This window comes from Diadema antillarum, unplaced genomic scaffold (genome assembly GCF_040938485.1).
Source record: "Diadema antillarum isolate AM-2024a unplaced genomic scaffold, OU_Dant_1.0 scf00000166, whole genome shotgun sequence".
NCBI lineage: Eukaryota > Metazoa > Echinodermata > Echinoidea > Diadematoida > Diadematidae > Diadema > Diadema antillarum.
Window position 1 is genome coordinate 519,614 of NW_027271055.1, and position 19,501 is coordinate 539,114.

General features: G+C 40.2%; 1 protein-coding gene across 1 annotated transcript in view; it reads right to left on the reverse strand.

The window, feature by feature from the left end:
- The window catches only part of LOC139722485 (CCR4-NOT transcription complex subunit 3-like), a 29,006-nt gene that overhangs the window by 6,227 nt on the left and 3,278 nt on the right, over positions 1–19,501 (reverse strand). Inside the window, exons 2-14 of the mRNA XM_071633775.1 lie at positions 18,291–18,358; positions 17,117–17,191; positions 14,545–14,634; positions 13,397–13,621; positions 11,826–11,939; positions 10,730–10,838; positions 10,103–10,267; positions 9,585–9,807; positions 8,419–8,516; positions 7,362–7,526; positions 5,471–5,721; positions 2,305–2,407; positions 949–1,162 (exon numbers count right to left, since the gene is read on the reverse strand). Of these exons, the coding sequence (XP_071489876.1) occupies positions 949–1,162; positions 2,305–2,407; positions 5,471–5,721; positions 7,362–7,526; positions 8,419–8,516; positions 9,585–9,807; positions 10,103–10,267; positions 10,730–10,838; positions 11,826–11,939; positions 13,397–13,621; positions 14,545–14,634; positions 17,117–17,191; positions 18,291–18,358 (1,900 nt within the window). The remainder of the gene's footprint in view (positions 1–948; positions 1,163–2,304; positions 2,408–5,470; positions 5,722–7,361; positions 7,527–8,418; positions 8,517–9,584; positions 9,808–10,102; positions 10,268–10,729; positions 10,839–11,825; positions 11,940–13,396; positions 13,622–14,544; positions 14,635–17,116; positions 17,192–18,290; positions 18,359–19,501) is intronic.

The following is a 19,501-nucleotide window of genomic DNA, read 5'->3' on the forward strand; positions in this document are numbered from 1 at the left end:
CTGCTACTATCAGCAGACCTCCCAACCTTTCCTACTGAAAAATCGGGATGATTTGGCTCACAATTAGGAAAGAAAGAGCAGTTCCCAGAGGAGTGTGTAGTAGAGTTATCAAGAAAAATAAGAAAATCCTATTGAAACAAGAGCTGGGAATGGTCAAAATTCAGATTCTTTCCTCCAAATTCAGAATGGTTGGGAGGTCTGTATCAGTAATATTACTTCTACTACTATCAGTAATACTACTACTGCTCCAATAGAAAATAATAATCATGATGCTTTACAAAAATAAGCAGTATTTCCACATGATATAATGCTTGCCATCTAACTCTCGATGCATTTCTACGGCCCAAAAAAGTAAGATTTTACATGTTAGAAGCCATTTTATCTGCTTCCTTTGAAACATTTTAAATGTATGCCCGAGATCCTTGAAAATATGGAAAATAATCTTGATTTAGAATAGAAAGTACCAGTCTAGGGCCTGGCGGTAATAGTGTCATCTGGATCTAGCAGAAGCTGCCAGTGTACCTCAACACAAATAACAACAAAAGTCTCTTTCTTTCAGTCTTCTCTGATTAGGTATCTTTTTATTTTTTAATTTTTCTTGTTTGAGTGTTTTTTTTTTTTTTTTTTTTTTTACAGGGAAGAGTATGAATACATGAATTAACTGTTTCCATGCTGACATCAAACATATTGTTAAGACCTCAAGGAGGAGATGACAATTGACTGCAAATGCATCATTACTGTAGCACAGGACAATAATGAGGTCACATCATCACCGATATTGTTAGGAGCAAACAGGAAGACCTAACTTTATTCCTCGAGTGCAATCTGTCCGATCTCTCAAAACTTGTCACCATGTGGGTTATTCATGAGTATGTAAATTAGCATATATATGCATATTCATAACAATATCCAGACCTCAAGTCACTGCGCCTGCCATCTCTGCTTTACCTTTGCCTCTCTGAGTCTGAGGGGTGCGGTAGGTGGTGGTAGCAGCTCTCCATCACACTCTGCTGCAGCATCTGCTCCTTGGTGAGGGTGACTGGTCCCAGGGGTGCCACGCCCAGTAACGGCGGGATGGTGGTCTCCTGATACTGGGGCGTGCTACTCGCCGGCGACATGGATTGGCCCTGGTTCTCACTCCTGGAAGTACTGTTGTATACTGCTGACAAATGAAAAGGAGGAGACGCAGAGGTTAGTTACCCGAGGAAAGACTGACACTCAACTTATATCCTAAATGGATGAAACAACCATGTTCCTGCTCCATGAGTATAGTATATTTCAGAAGTTTTTAAAAGTTTGGGAATGCATGCGAGTTCCCTCTGCTGAAGAAACACCACAAAGGAATTCATTCACATCTGGAAACAAATCTAATCATTCTTTGAACCACACCTGTGCGTTACAGATGACTTCTATGAATACCGTCCATCAGGTAGTCTTTGTGTAAGAGACTAGCCAACCTAAGAATGATGAGACTGCAAACAGCTTATATGCACATCCAGACACAGGTACAGGTGCTGATTCCATATGCACTGAGTGGCACTTAAGTCCTAAAGGACGAGTGCACCTTTCATAAACATGCGGATTGAGTGAATGCAGCAGTATCAGTCGAACACATCAGTGAAAGTTTGAAGAAAATCAGGTAAGCCATTCAAAAGTTATGAATTTTTCAAGCTTCTGTGCAGTCACTGCTGGATGAGAAAACTACTACATTGTATGATGTCATATGCATAGAATGAGAATTCCACAAAATTTCATTATTTGAAAGAGAACACATTCCCCTCCACATGTTGCCAGCATATGTTAAGGATTATATCATTCCCAGTGCCTTCTGGAGGAGGCAAGTCAAGAGCTCTTTATTATGCAAGAAAAGTAAAAATATGTTGAATTTTCTTTATACTTTCTTTAAATCAATCACACTGCTACTGGACATTGATAGCTGAAACTGAAACATGACAGGTTTGGCAAAAGTTGAGTGACCTTTAATTGCCCTTTGACCTTCAGGGATTTTGCCAAAAATCTTATCCACTTACCGACACCCCTGGGCAAGGTACTAAGACAATTTATTCTTAGCATTTTGTCTTTAATCACAATAAAGAAATTCTGGACAGATGGATTGACAAACAATCCCCCCCCCCCAAAAAAAAAAAAATGCCTCCGACGCCCTTTCAAATGGCAGCATCAAAATGTACTTTTGCCATTTGTTGCTGCCACTACAAGTCAACACACATCTCGCCTATCTTGCAGGGAAGATATGTGAGGTTTACACCACTCACAATTGTGCGTGAGCAGTTAGGAATATCTCACCCCTATTCTCTGAAATGAGATCCGACTGGAAATTCTCGAGCCCCGAGCTCATGATGACCTTCTGGGCCATGATTTTCAGCGTGGACATCGAGCTGCTGTCATCCTCCTGAGGTACGATGAGAGACATCGGGAGCAGATTCAGGCAGGAAAAGGAACAAAGGAACAAAAAAGCCAAATGAATCAAACCCTGGATCGCTACAGTCCATACATGAAACAAACTGAAAAAAAAAAACCTACCCAAATATATTCTCTCTCAGTTCCTCCCTCTACAAAGTGATTGCTACATCATTTGGCTCAAAATAAGAAATTGTGTGTGTGTTACATGTGTGCATGATGACTTTTGCATGGCATGAAAAGCTACTTTCAGGTATCATTACGGGGTTAGACAGTAGTGGTGGCCCCGTTTGACAGGGCCACTAAAAATTGATATCTGGCCACCAAATTTCCCAAAGGTTCTCTTTTGGAGGCTCGATCAGGCAGGTAAAATTCAAAATAAATCGTTTCTTTTGATTCGGGATACTACATTTCTTTTTCAGACCACCAAAATTTTCAAATTCACAGCTTTTAGTGGCCCAAATGGTCTACCAGAGAAAAAAAAGTTAAATGTTGAGCCTTGATGAGTATATTTGCTAGTGGAGGTAAACACAATAAAGTGAAGGTAATAAGCTTCTGATGGATTTCATCACAATGGCAGGTTCTATTGTTGACATAACCTGGTCTTACATGTTCAATAACCAAAACTATCATCTACATAGGATGTTTTAACGGCGCATTAAAATCGCGTATTGCAGTCCGCTCAATTTTTACCATTCAATATCAGAGCATATTGAACGAAACGCATAGGCCAACGTATTAATTCCCCGTAGGCTACCGTTGTTATTTGCCGTTCAAGATCACACCATAATCAATTCTGTCTCGTCTAATGCGCGAGCGCTTGCTGAATGCGCAATCGCTTGCTACTAGTGCGCGTCAGTTTGTTACAATTCACAAGCACGCAAACATCTTGCTAGTTGTTTGTTTCATACGCAGTTTTAGGGGCTTCCCCTTTTCAGCGCTGGGATGTGACTGCCGAGTCAACTTCCAAGACGAGTAGAAGCCGGGTAATTTTGTGCAGTTTATGCTTGCTTTACTTGATTGTATAGATGATAATAATTATATTGGATGGCCTTGATTCATGGAATACTATACGAATAATTTATGAGTTGTGAGTGCATAGGGCACGAATATCGCACGAGGCGCGAGATGAGCCACTGGTCTATTCAACAAGGCGCGTAGCGCCGCGTTGAATAGACCAGTGGCGAATCTCGCGCCGAGTGCGGTATTACGTGCCCCAATGCACGAACAAAATCATAAATTATTCGTTTTATACAACACCTTGTCCACAATCACAATACAAAATTAGTGACCGCCAACTCAGGAAGGCCCAAAAATAAATGTAACAATTAGGCAGAGAATTGTAAACCACCCTGTGTACTGCTTTCAAACACTCGTCATGATTCGACCACACAGTCACAGGAATCACGAACTCCGCAGGGTCTATACCCATTCTACGCTAACGTTAGATCGAGTTAGGCCTGACTGTTAGGTCGATCTGAGATGTCGGTAGATCTAGTAGTAGGTCTAGACTTTGTCTATTTCCGAAAATGATTTTGTATAAAAACACAGAAAAATAATCAAATTACGGTTTCGATCAACTTGAAATGAAGTCTTGATGTTGGGATCACTGTGGTCCACGTAGCAGATCAGAGTCAAAAGTAAAAACACAGCAGTACTGCTAGGTGTAAAGGCCGCGATACATGCAACTAGCTAGGTAAAGTAACTGCACGTACACGTTAACGTTGCAGTACTCCGCCGGCGCCGCGCCTGGTCTGTGAGACTTACCGGCAGCGCAGCGCAGCCGGCCAGCACGTACACTGTACAATGTAGTTTGCTGGCGCTTTGCTACGGGTGTGAGCCACAGAACTCTGTGAGCGGCCATGCATTAGTAGCCCCCCGCGAAGCCGTGCTATAGTACCTTCGAGCCGTGCTATAGGCCCATGCCAGGGGCCTATTGTATGGCTGTCACTCTCAATGAGTTTGATAGGTATTTTCTATTGAATGTCATGTGACATGTTCTTGGCCAATCACAATTCGACATCATTCTGAGGTGTTGTATAACAGGGAATATTGCACTCGTTAGGGTCAATATTGCACTCATCTTCGATTCGTGCAATATTGGCCCTAACTCGTGCAATATCTATGTTATATTGGATGGCTATGAATGGGATACCAGGGGATATTGCACGAGTTAGGGCCAATATTGCACGAATTGAAGATGAGTGCAATATTGACCCTAACGAGTGCAATATTCCCTGGTTTTCCATGAATCAAGGCCATCCAATATAATTATTATCATCTATACAATCAAGCAGAGCAAGCATAAACTGCACAAAATTACCCGGCTTCTACTCGTCTTTGAAGTTGACTCGGCAGTCCCATCCCAGCGCTGAAAAGGGGAAGCCCCTAAAACTGCGTATGAAACAACCAACTAGCAAGATGTTTGCGCGCTTGTGAAAAATGTAACAAAATGACGCGCACTATAGTAGCAAGCGTTTGCGCATTCAGCAAGCGCTCACGCAATAAATGAGACAGAATTATTGAATATCGTGTGATCTTGAACGGCAAGTAACAACGGTAGCCTATGGGGAATTAATACGTTGGTCTATGCGATTCGTTCAATAAGCTCTGATATTTAACGGTAAAAATTGAGCAGACTATAATACACGTTTTTAATGCGCCGCTAAAACGTCCTATATAGATGATAATTCCTGGTAACCCATTCATAGCCATCCAATACAATATAAACACGAACATTACACCCTGGTTATCTCCATTCTTGAACTTTTTGTATATAGTGCATGCATCAGAGTAACTCTTTTGCTTGCAGTGGAAGGATAAAACTTTATGAACAAATTTTCATTTTTTCTTCTACATGAATGTTAAGCATTACAATGTTCTTTATGACATATACACATTCCTGGCAAAACAACAATGGAAATTGATATTCATTTCTAAAGATAATCCATGAATATGCACAAGGGAGGTGCTGACAAAACAAGTCTTGTGTAGCACATGAGAGGTTTCATATTCCAGCAATCTTGTCGTTCTTTGTGGACTCGGGGCTCACCTGCTTGTCTTCCGGGCTGACTGGACCGTTGCCCATCATGTCAGAAATTTTCGTCGGTGCAGTCACGCTGGTCGTTAACGCCGTCGCCGCTGCGACCGAGTCCACCACAGAGGTGGGCTTGGGCTGCGAGATGAAAGGGACAGACGAGGCGGTGGAGGCTGCCGGCGGCGCGCTATGGGACGCGTGGGAGAAGGAGGTGCTGTTGGTTGACATGTTGGCCACGCTGCTGGTGATATGGTCCACAGAGTTTTCTATCGATGACATGCTGAATCCTCCTAGAGGGTCACATGTACAGAAAACGGTCAATTCAACATTCATCACCACACTGAATTCCACACTATCTTGTTCTGATGAGCATATCACAATATCATATACCTACATGACAGTGCCAAAGCAAAACTGTGTACTAACATTGTCACACAGGAGTAAATCGCTACCATAACACCTCGAGTGTCACCAAAATGCTACAAGAACTTGATTGGATCACTCTGGAACAGCGCAGAGAAAATGACAGGCTGATTATGATGTACAAATTACACAATAATCTTACTCCTCTTTCAGCACAGGACTATATTATCAAACAGGCTACTCAGTTAACGAGAGCCTCGCAACCACACTCCTATCAGGTACCATATTCGAGAACTGAATCGCATCGCCATTCGTTCTTCCCAAGAACTGTAAGGAACTGGAATTCCCTGTCGTCAGACATTGTTTCAGCGCCATCTGTGGGATCATTTCGAAACCGTCTAACGGTTGATCACAGTGGCTAGTTGTTTTCGTCAAATTTTCTATGTGCTTGTAAATATCTGTAAATAAATTGTATTATAATGTAAATAGCACCAGTCTGCAAGAATCTTCAGTCTATTGAAGGAGGCAGACTTAATCAGAAGAAGAAGAGTAGAGCATGTGCATGGGGAATATCACAAAATAACACTACAGTACTCGCTATGTTCAATTACATCCTCTCGAGTCTTATGACTAAGCAATAATTCAGCTCAAAGTGGTGGATGATGTGTAAATCTCAAATGTCTTTCATAATGAAAGTTATTCTTGCTCATTCTCACTTAATTGCATCCCATGAAAAGGTTTGAAGATATGCCATCTTGGATCTACACTCATAAGAGCAACATAAGGGTTGACAACAGACTTCCAATACAGCCAGTACTGCCACAATCAACAGGTCACATGCACAATTAACAGAAAATAATGCATGATGATTTCATAAAATGTCTTTTGCAGCTCAACTTCCCTTTAAAGGGATTATACAGTTTTGGTTGAGACCTAATTTCAGGTTTCTAACATTTTTGGTGAGATAATGAGAAAGCTCTTATGAAATATGAAAGAGCATGTAATTCTATGAGGAATTCAACGATTATTTGATGAAAATTGGTTTTAAAATGGCCGAGATACCAAAAAAAGAGCGATTCTAATAAAGTGTGGGACCCACACTTTCTTGCGATCACTTTGTTTTACTTTGTTTTTGGATGTTTCAGTCATTCAAAATGCGATTTTCATCAAATAAACTTTGAATTCCACTTAAAATGGTATGCTCTGTACTATATCATAAGTGTTTTCTTGGTATCTCGCAAAAAGTTAAAAGCCCAATTCTCATCTCCACCAATACTGTACCATCCCTTTAACTGAATACTTTAATAGAACGATAATCTGTTCTAAGCAGCAGTTGAGAAAGCAATGGATGCTTCTTAGCATGCAATCGCACGACTGATGACTGTAAGTTCCCTCTGAAGGACTAGGTGATGGGGCTTAAGTGATTTGCCAAGGGGTACAGCCATGATTTCAAAGGAACTTGAACAGGGGGCCTCAGGAATGATAGTCTGCCATGTTATCCATTGGGCTCCTCATAACCCACAAATATTGAGGGACCACTGACCTTGGTGGGGACCGTTCATGTCTGGTCTGGGCTGCTGGGTGTTGGTGTGTTGAACGCTTGTCGTTGACTGCGCCATGGACGCGCTACTCGAAGACAGACTGTTGGACATCATGTGTTGCGACGCTGCGGGCGGTTGCGCCGCTACCCGACTGGTGGGGTGCGATCCTGGGAAACGTATCAAAGGACAAAGCACAACTTTGCTATGTTACCACTGGAGAGGGGACATCCTGTACTGTACAGCCACAACTCTATGCCCTACTACTACATACTTCTTAATAGTTCACAAGCAAGCAAGCAAGCAAAAAAGAAAGAAAAAAAAAAGGGAGACAAGGGAATTTTTCCATACGTGCTTTGCGCTAATAATCACAATCCTGTTATTGTCATCAGGGGGTGAACTAACATTACATTAATACATTGCATCATATTAATTGTTCACCTTATAGACCAACTGAGCTGTCACACATAGAGAAACATTTTTCTTTAACATTAAATAACTATATCACATCATACCAACAGTTATATCACATCATACGAACAGTTAAACCTATAGAACAATTGCTGTCAAACACAGAAAAACATTATTTGAACAGTACATTACTTTCTTCTGTTGAATGTTATTATAAAATATTATCCAGCCTATCACATAAGCATACCACTTTTACGATCTTTGTTTAGGACTTCACAGGTTTTTCATGATACCACACATATTTCTTGTTGAATATCTAACAGGATCAGAGTGTCTGACTGACTAAAAAATCAGAGGATGTGAGTCAATGTGACAATTGTCTCAGACCAAACCCAAGGAAAAACTTCAGCTGGAAATTTCTGGACATTTCAAAACCCCGACACAAGTGCTATCTTACAGGTACTAAGCCATCTCACTATGGGAAAACATAAATTTCACTTGGCTACGAGAAACTTGAGCCGTTCATCACTTGTTAAAAGACTGTTCACAATAAGGCACATACTTAGTAGGTTTGTAAAATTAAACACATCTACGCTTGTTAAGCGCATACGTACTACAAAGGGGGCAAAACTATGAGCACAGGGCTCTCACCTTGCGTACTGCTGTGCGTCTGGCCGCCGGCTGCCACTGCATAGGCAGGTCCTGATGGGGGCTGTGCTATTGTGTGCGGTGTTGTCACTGACGGTACACTGCGCAAACACAGACACACAATAAGGTGTCTCGTTACAGCATAAAACAAAGATGCTTTTGGAATGTCTCACTCTCATTAAAAACGTACTTATCACGCATTTATGTCATTGGGCGTGTGCATCTCCAAAACAATTCTATCAACTTGCAAGCAAGAGAATGTAGGACTCAACTCAATTATTCTAATCGGTAGAGCATTTTAAAAACTTGACATCGTCACTCAACTCATCTATTTTCTCAAATCTCAGAAGCACAATGAAATACAAGGAAAGCCAACAGCACATGTAATATACTGCTGCGAGTATTCATTTTCCAAAATTTTGGAAGTTGGATGCTATAGCTGAATTTAAAACAAGTAAAAATATTAAGTCAGAACCCAACATGAACGTGTCCTTCATACATTGGTGCACAGTACACAGTACAAGAACAAGGTGCATGATAATACTGTACTCCATGATCATAAGTTCAACCACTTGTGGCGTTCTTCAACTACTTACAGCTGTCCTGAACGAGAGAAAGAACTCTTTGCATTATGACGTATGTGTATGATATACGCATTCTTCACAAGCGAAAGCATACCTCATGAGTTATTTTTAGAGGGGATCGTGCATTTTGTAGCAAGAGTGTCATTCACCCGGCGTGCTTTAACTACTTACAGCTGACCCAAACAAAGAGAATGAACTCTTTGCATTATGACGTATGAGTATGATATGCACATTCTTCACATGTGAAAGCATACCTCACAAGTTATTTTTAGAGGGGATCGTGCATTTTGTAGCAAGAGTGTCATTCACCCGGCGTGCTTTAACTACTTACAGCTGTCCTGAACAAAGAGAATAAACTCTTTGCATTATGACGTATGTGCATGATATGCACATTCTTCACATGCGAACTTTTGGTATGCTTTTGGTACCCTTTTGGAGCACATTGGGAAATGGTCCCCTTTTGGCTTGGTTCAGTTCGCTTTAGGAGAGCACTAGAATGCACCCTAGAATTCTTCTTGACAAGGAATCACGACAAAGTAATGGCTCACAACACTTCCAGCCCTTGCTGGATGTATCCCTACACACCTGTTTGCTTTGCTAAGGCTGTTCTTGGAGGATTGCGATAAGTTTCCGAATGCTGCCGCCGTCGTATTCGTTGTTGACGCACCGGGCGATGATGAAACCCTCGTGATGGTTGGTCTGTTTTGACTCGTGGATGCTGTCGTTGATGATGTTGACGATGATAAGCTATTTGCACTCTTACCCGATCCTTTCCTTGGCGATGATTGCTGTTGACAAGTGAATGAATGTACTTATCACCACTGATCAATCATAAACTTTTTCGTTTGTTGACTTTGACTCTTCCTTCTACCGAATACCATAAAGAAGATTAGACATACTTCTCACTGAAACAACAAAGGTTTGGTTGTGACCAGTTGTTCCCAGATACAAAAAGTCACATTGACTGTAATTTCACTGACTTGGAAAGACAGTAGAGCATGATAATGAAGTGTGAAGGAGTCGCATACCTGCAACCCAATCTAAAGAGACTTGGAAATATAGAATTTCGAGGCATGTTTGCAAAGTGCCACTCACGTCAGCATCAACGGATTTCGTTCTCGTTTTCTTCTCATCTTCCGACTTGTCTTTGGAATGGTTAGTTGAGGAGGGCAGACTGGTACTGACAACAGGCGAGCTGCTCAGCGGGGTGTCACTCAAACTCGTTAGCACGTCGTCGTCCGGCGAAGTGGCTAGATGACCAGGACCAACTGAAAATGTTGCAGAGTGGCGAAGAGATTTTAACAGATTAAAGAAAAAAAAAAATCTGAAGAAGAATCCAGCGAGCAAATAAATCAAGAACAAAAACCCTGTGGGATGAAGACATTACAACCTTCACATAACCTTCAAAAATGCACCAAAACTAGAGCTTTTTCCAGTATGTCCTCATGGTCGTGTACATTTCTATATTTCATTTTGATATATCAAGTAAAATATACCCTATATTCCACCCCCCTTCTGTTTCTTTGTTTTTCCATTTCAAAATGTATATGACTTTCATTTCTACTGATCACAAGAATTTCACACTCTCATCTAGGCCTGCAGGTCCACAAAGCAAATGCAAATCTGGAACCTGGCTATATCCCTGAATTATACTGAATACAGTGCTTTGTTGGCTACCCTCAATCAAAAAGAGCGGAGGTGCTGCCACAAACTCATATCCCGTTACTCACCCTCACTCTCGTCAATGTCTAACTCGTCGTACATGAACTCGTTCTCCTCAAAGTCCGGTTCTTGCGAGTAGTCGAGGTAGTACTCTAGGTCATCCTGGATCTTCTTTATCTGGAGTCAAAAGCAGGTCATCAGAGGAAATTAGCCACAGAATCAATGTGACGATACACGTCTATTCATGTATATAAGCCTTCCCTCCCTAGTCCCAAGGATATGCAAGCTGAAGCTTGGGTAATGAGACAGGTCTCAATCTGGTCTTAAGGTAGACTACAAGTACATATATTTTGGGAGTACATGCCAAGCCGTACATATCTATAATATCTAAATCTCAAGTTATCTAAGGTTTATTATTTCAATGTACTGCATTATAGGACAGTCGAGGAGTTTCAGGGCTGCATTTTTCAACATCGACATCAATGTGTATTTTAAAGGCAATCAGGGAGAGACTTGCGCGTTACTTGGCGAACACGATTCTCAAATCTGGGACACTTCTGTATAAGCCAGTTCGTTATTAGCTTATGTATACATTGGTACAAATAACCTTTACTTTTCTCAGTTGGTTAGGTGCTTCACTCATTTTCAAAATGGCATAATGCATAAGCTTGCCCGACGTAACAATTTATGGAATTCACGTTCAAACAAAGAAGGAACTTGCGTTTAGACCAGGTGACCAGAATAATCCGTTAGCTGACATTTCAGCAGGTGTCCACTTCATTGTTTTGTACTGAATGCAATAACAACCTTTTTCTTTTGAAACTGCCAAATACCAAGCTTGCTGTTAGGTGGATGTGCCACCAAGCACCATTTAGATAAGGATCACATGACTAATCATCACTTAACAGATGCTTATCTCAGTGAATTAACAAACCAAAATGCCTGTTGGTCCAAATAACCCTTTTCTGCTCATGCGTAAAGTGGAATTACACACCTGTTTATTCGCTTGTAAGGACATGAGGAGAAATTAAAGCTGGCAGAATGCCTTCTGCAGGATCATGGAGATTTGGAAGCTGCCTAAAAGTTTTGTACTTGGCACACAATGGTCTGAACACCAGACTGCACTACATACACACAAGTCCCTCTGTCAAGTGTGCAGCGTACCTGGTCAACCTCTATCGTGCTGTTGTCCAGCATTCTCATCAGCATTTCTAGCTGCCTGATGTGGAACCTGTGTTTCTCCAACCACGTTTGCAGCTGATCTAGTCTCTCTTGTCTCTGTAGGAGGAGTGTATACATAACATCAATGTGCACAGAATGCTAAGACAATGGAAAACAGTACATCGACCCAGATTACATCCCAACTCCATCCTAACACACACACACACACACACACACACAAACACAATTTTTTTTTATAGTGTGTGTCAAACAGTATTTTATTGTCTTTAATGTAAATTACCAGCAAAATATCTTGTGAAATCATTCAAGGGATGTGAATCAAACACTGAAACAAAGAAATTATTGCATGGACTCATACAACCAGTACAACCAAAACAACCAGCTAAAACATATCTACACATAAATATCAACTGACAGAAACTCCATTTCTGGTGCTGGCAATAAACCCATGAGCCAGCAAATCAAAACCTGAAGGCACGGGTATCAAATGGTGATAAATATAAACATCCACACAAAGTAAAGTATGTGTGCAGCACACACACATACAAACAGACACACACGCATAAATGTGAACAAATCATCTTCTCCATGTACTAATACCAACTTAAAGGGAAGATAAACCCTAAGAGCAATGAGGATTGAGTGAAAGCGACAACATTAGTAGAACACATCAGTGAAAGTTTGAGGAAAATCGGACAATCGGTGCAAAAGTTATGAATTTTTAACGTTTTGGTGTTGGAACCGCTGGATGAGGAGACTACTAGGGGTTATGACGTATGAGAGGACTACACGTCAAAGGAAATATAAAGGAAATTCAACAAAAATTCATTTTTCAAGCATTATGAAAGAGCACTTGACCGCTTTCAGAAAGCAGGGGGAAGAATTGCTACCCTTAACATATGTCAGTATCAAGTTGATGGCATTTGGAATTTTCATGAAAAATGGATTTTTGTAGATTTTTCTTTATATTTTCTTTGTATAGTTGTCCACTCATACGTCATAACTTCTAGTAGTCTCCTCATCCAGCGGTTCCAACGCCAAAACTTTAAAAATTCATAACTTCTGCATCGATTGTCCAATTTTCTTCAAACTTTCAGTAATGCGTTCTACTAATGTTGCTGCTTTCACTCAATCCACATTGCTCTTACGGTTTATCTTCCCTTTAATGTATACGCCAAATATTTCGCGAGGTTTTTATTTTCGCGAATTTCGCGAGTTGGGTGCTATTCGCGAAATTAAAGACACGCGAAAATATTGACTCTGATCCCCTGAATGTTATGTATGCGTGTACATTTCTCCGTTCAGTACAGGACTACAGGATCGCGAATTTAACCACTCGCGAAATCATCGGGAATTCCCGATTCGCGAAATTTAGACTCGCGAAATGTATGGCGTATACAGTATGCTTTGGTTTTAATGCGATAAACATTGCATATTAAAGCCAACAGGCTACGGACTGGAGAAAATCTGTCAACTAATGTGGTAGCCAATAACATAACTAGAGCAAAGAATGAGAAAATAAAGGAAAGCACACAAGTAAAGCTATTACTCACATCCGTTGGGATTTTCCTCTTCTTTGATGACGACGTGATGTTCTCCACCTCCAGCTCAAACTGGTCGATTTGGAGATTGAGCTTGTCGATGCTGCCCCTCATCCACGTTGAGATGTCATCCTTCTCCTTCTGGATGGGATCAACTTTCGCAGCAAGCCCCAAACCTTCCTTGGAGTAAGCTTTCGTTTTCGTTTCTCTCTCCACCACTTTGAACCTCTCCATTTGCTGTGCATGCACAAGAAACAGAGCATTAATAATTGGCATTTGTACACTTTACAAATGACAATTCACCCTACCAGCAATATAGTATGAAATGGAATGAAATTATCAGCAACACATCATATATTACAAGCATGCAATAAAGATATATCAATTGTGTAGAATTCCTGGAGTTTCCATCAGCCTGAAATTTAAGACATTAGGAAAAGTTTGTTTGTTTGTTTATTCATTTCCATCAGAGATGATGGCTGGATAGCGCATATTCAGCTATGTTAAGCTGGTCTTCCATGGGGTCCAGTTGGATGTGAGGTGGGAACACTTCACTGGGTTAAACACCCTGCTCTTTGCAATGAATGAATGAAACGGGATTTTTTACGTGCATGAGTTGTGACTCTCTCATACACGCGACCTCCATTTTATGTCCTATCCGAGGGACAAAGTGTTTTGCCTCTTGCTAGAGGGGACAGTACGATGACACGCAACATTGCTAAGTCCAGACTCGGGTTCAAACCCGGGCCCTGAGGATCGTGAGGCAGACGCGCTACTGACTGAGCCAACTCACCGCCCATATCATTCCAAATTATGGATGAAAGAGCCTGATTACAGTGAGCGCAAGCACAAACCCTCTCCCCATCTAAACAAGATCATGGACGAAAGACAAAAACGGCTGTAATTAAAGCTTTTGTGTACCACTTTGTACAAAGAAAGTCTGAACAATTTTCAATATCTGGATGAAGATAAATAAGCATCTACTGACCTCCCTTTCAATTTTCTTTAATTTGTTTACTGACAAAGGTAACAAAAAGATACTATTCTCATTGGAGTAGGTATTGTACCTTACCAGCTTACATCTAGACATATATCAATGTGTGTTAGTCTTATAAAGTTACATCTCTGAATCAAAATGACATAGAAGAAATGTGGCTTACCGTTTCTATTAACTTCCTGTTCTCTAACAGAATCCGCTTGTCCTTGATTTCGTTCGATGCAGCCCATGATTTTATCTGGTCTCTTAACCTCTGCACAGGGAATGAAGAACAAATACATTATTCACACAAAATTCATTCTCTTCGAATGAAAGCAATACAAATCATAGCAGCAGACCATAAAATCAGACAAATTAATCGTATCTCAGTACTTCAGACTTTGCTCTGCACAACAAATATTGAAAAGAAAATTCTGAGAACATGTGTAAAAAGTTCTCAATAAATCTTGCTTGAATTTTTAATGAGCTCATATGATTGCTTTTGTTTCACTGTTGTTCCACCAACTGATATTTTCTACCTGATACTCATCTTTGGTAGCTTACTTTTAGGCTCTGGATAACATCTGCAAAATATGGCAGTAACATTTCAGAAGAAATTCTACAACACATGCATGAAAGATATTGTACGTTCAGAGAGAGAATTATGCAAAGAGAGATTAAAAACACACACACTTATTTTATGTGAATAATACATACAGTAATACAAAAAGTGCCAACATCTCCCTAAGAAGCATTACTATGGCATCTTTGCTTATCTTTTTGTTGTTGTTACAAATTAAACATTGAGCTCATCTGCAAAATCCTCTACATGTCCATCTTAGTATTTCAGCTTAATAAATCACTCAGTTCAAACATTAGAAACTGTCACCTCAATGGTACCTTAAGATGATTATGCTAGGTGTTCCAAGAAATGACAATGTAAATGGATGCATTTGAACCATCTGCAGTGATCATAAAAGCTGGAACACACAACCACGGAAGTGTCATGGTCTGTGCAAGCACTGTCAGTTTCAGAAACACACTATATATGCAATTCATATCAATGGAAAGTTCCTATCTGAACTATTGTTGTACAGACAATTGCTACCTCTGGTGGAACAGGGCACAGACGTACACTATATAAGCCTAACCTGATTGATTTCTTGGCAAACACACAACATTTAACTATAATGTATCCTGCTGAGCCAACTGTCTCATATGTCACAACATCCTTTCAACTTGACAGATAGCCAGAAATTTCTGATGTTAAATTTAGACGTGTCAGTATTTATAAGCACACACATCTACTATAAATTTATGTGTTTTGTGTGTTCCCCAAGATGACACATTCAAGAACACTTATTAATGCAAATGACTGCTTGTTGTATACCTAAGATGACACATTCAAGAACACTTATTAATGCAAATGACTGCTTGTTGTATACCTGTCTTGTCTAATAGCCTGAGATACTTTAATGATAAGACTCAAATCATTAAGAATTTCTCTCGAATGTATACTACTGAAATGTTCTACTCTGGCGAAACTCGAGCCTTTGCTAGTGATACTGAATATCCTCTCTTCTCTGCATGGACATCACAGCCCGTTGGCGATCACTGATGCAGTGATCTTTATCCAGCCTTTTCAGTCATGGCACATTGCAGCATTGTGGATGGCCTTTTGCCATTTATCTCAGCCACTGCAGACAGGACAGTGAGACACTGTCGGCCGCATGCTCTTTTCCCATTTTATACACATCCAGACAAGGCTAGATGATTCACTTTGTTCTGCTTTTTCAACACAGCATGTTCTAGAAATTGCACATGCCATTTTATGACGATCACGAGTAGCTCGCCTTCTGGCAATACCATCTGCAGCACTTCTGCATGTGATTTCCTTTTGGTCCATAATAATCTCATCATTCTTTGACAGCATAGTGGTTCAAAACTCTCCACCCTGCTTTTCTTCCTTTTGCTAATCATCCAGGTCTGTGTTAAAGGGGAAGGCTAGTAACTGATCAGTGGGAATCAGTGGAAATGCTGGGAGATGATTGTTCCAATCCTTATGGGATTCATTCAAGAGTTCATTGTATATCTATTGTTGTGTGAAAATGATTTGTTTCAGAACGATCTCATATTCAAGTAATGTGCAGATTAATGCTCCGTCACTGACCAGGGACGCTAACCTGGAAGCATTAAACTGCACATTACTTGAACATGAGACCATTCTGAAGCAAATCATTTTCACACAACAATAGATATACAATGAACTCTTGAATGAATCCCATAAGAATTGGAACAATCATCTCCCAGCATTTCCACTGATTCCCACTGATCAGTTACTAGCCTTCCCCTTTAAATATCTGTCTTTATTAATTTAACCCCATGAGGACGGTTTGATTTTGCTACAACACACATTTCCCATAGACGCTTGTACTCCGGACTCGTCCTCAACGGGTTAAGTCATCCACCTTAGAGTAAACCAAACATAAGTAGACATACAATGACACATTGAATCACACTTCTGAATGTGGTAAAATTAATTAAGAGCTATGCATCAGTAACAATAGCTGAAGGAATATCCAGTACAGTTTTTTTATTTTATTCCAAGGTTCATTATTCAAGAGCTGCTCTTATTTGTCTCTTTCCTACATAGCTGAGTAGTCCTAAAACTTATCTTTTATTTTTTTTTTACATGCGCTTAGAAACATCAGTATTAAGTGCTATGAAAGTGTTATTCATCATCATTCAAACGTTACCTGGAGTTTCTTGATTTCTTTCTTCAGATCTGCCTCATACTTTTCCTTCTGATTGCTGTTGGTAGCATTGTGTACCTTTAACAGAACAGAAAGAAAAAGGTATTAGACACTCCAACATGGAAGGCAAGATGTAAAGCCAGATTATTCTTCCCCTCTTTTTCAATTTTCCTATATTATTTAACAGTATTTACAAATAAAGTACTTTTAAAGATAATAAAAAGTTTTGGTACCTCAAACGTTTCCTTGAATTTCCTTGTCTTAGTTTCTCTTTAAGGTTAAAGTACCTTTCATATAACTAACACTGTGAGACTTACTCGCCCCAAAGTGCTCTCATGTCTTAGTAATCATGCAGTTAACTGCGACCAGCAGCCCCACACGCATAGCAACCAGCAGTCCCATACGCATAGCGTAATCGGGCTTCGCACTGTAGCATTCAGGATCATGACAGATTTAGTATCGCAGGATAAATGTCAACTTAAAATCCCAACAATTCTTCAATTTGAAGACTTACCAATTAAGGTGAAGTATTGAAAACAGGCTTTGGGCAACGTTTGGTTCTGCCTACAGTCCCTTTCTGTTCGAATTGATGACTGAATGTGACTCGGTCGAGAGGACCTTGGGAGAGCTACATACGCTGAATACTACAGCCAGTGCATGCGAACACATCACAAGCGCACAAATTTCAAATCCATCAACGGATAAGATGTTTGTGACATGAGACATGAGAGCACTTTGGGGCGAGTAATTCTCACAGACAACGTACTTTAACATGAAACACAAACCAAGACAAGGAAATTCAGGGAAACTTTTGAGGTACCAAAACTTTGTATTATCTTTAAGCTCAGTCCTGTGGAATGTCATTAAATCTTATTTCCATGCAAATTCTTTTTGCTTTCAAGGTATTGCATCCACATAACATCCACAACACTTGAACAGTTTCACACATGATGCTTTATGGAGGGCACTTACTGGCTGATCAGCTTGTACAGTATTGCTGCAACACTAATTCACAAGAAAAATATCTCACTTTTCAACTGTATCATACTGTTTTACACAAAAGAAATTGTACCTACAGGACTACTTGTCCAATGTATACAGTGAAAACATACTTTTGTGAACGACATTTACTATTCTCTGAATGCACATAATACAGAAGCCAACCTCGGCATATTACCTTCTGCCATATGTCTTCAAATGTTTCCACTCCTTCACTGACTTTCTTGAGACATCTCTCTATTTCCCCTAGAATGGTAAAAAAGGATGAAAAAAAGAATATAGATATTTAAACGCATGCTACAAAATACCTTAATCCTTTCATATCTTGAATTAAGAAACATCCCGAATATCACACGACACATGAAGCACAGAAACCTTCCATCTCACCTGGAAGAATAAGCAATCACCCCCCTTAACCCATTGAGGACGGGCCGATTTTGCTACAACATGCATTTCCCATAGACACACGCCCGAGTATACTCAGGACTCGTCCTCAGAGTCAATGGGTTAAAAAGTCTTGTGATCCTTGTGATGCAGACAAAGGGCAGAACTTAGAATGTACACCAGGGTAACTGTAAATTGTATTACCATGCTGATTGCAGAAACTTGCCAGTACTGTGGTCCCTTTGTAAGAACTGTTTGAGGTACATTGTAACTCCCTTGTCAAACACGGGGCCAAAAAGTATCCTTCTACAAAGTCATTGCTGACGGTTCATGTATATTATTTGCTTGTTCTTACTTGAAGATGAACATGTGCCATACAAGTTTCATATGGAATTGAAGGATCTATCTGTACATTTTTTTTTTTTGATCAAAAAGAAAAGAAGAAAAAAGATATGATGAGAAAACACCAAATTTTGGTTGCAATGTAAATTTTGATTAGGCATGGTATTAATCCTACATATACATTGTATTCAGTCATATTCACAGTATCTCATCACTAATCATATCAGTGATACATACGGCAAGATTCATTCACTTCCACCAAACATATACATGAAATATGTTTTCAGTTCCGTTTTCAATGACACATTTCTGGACTTTTATGCAAATTTGACACGTTATGAATGAAAGGGACTTTTAATTGGCACTTGCATTTGAAACAATCATAAACCATGTTATCTAATTATCAAATGAGAAAAAAAGAGAAAATGACAGCATGTATGGGCAGCACCACACATACTGTGCACACTACACATGACGCTTGGCTAGGTTAAGTATGCAAGGCAGCAGATGCCACAGAAAAACTCCATACAGTACAAACACATGTACATCCACATGGCGAAGACATCGAAAAGTCCCCCCCCCCCCCAAATAATTTGCCATACCACTCTGCACTACCCTGCCCTTGTTAGCTTACGCACAGACACACGCTGTCCCCTAACTGCG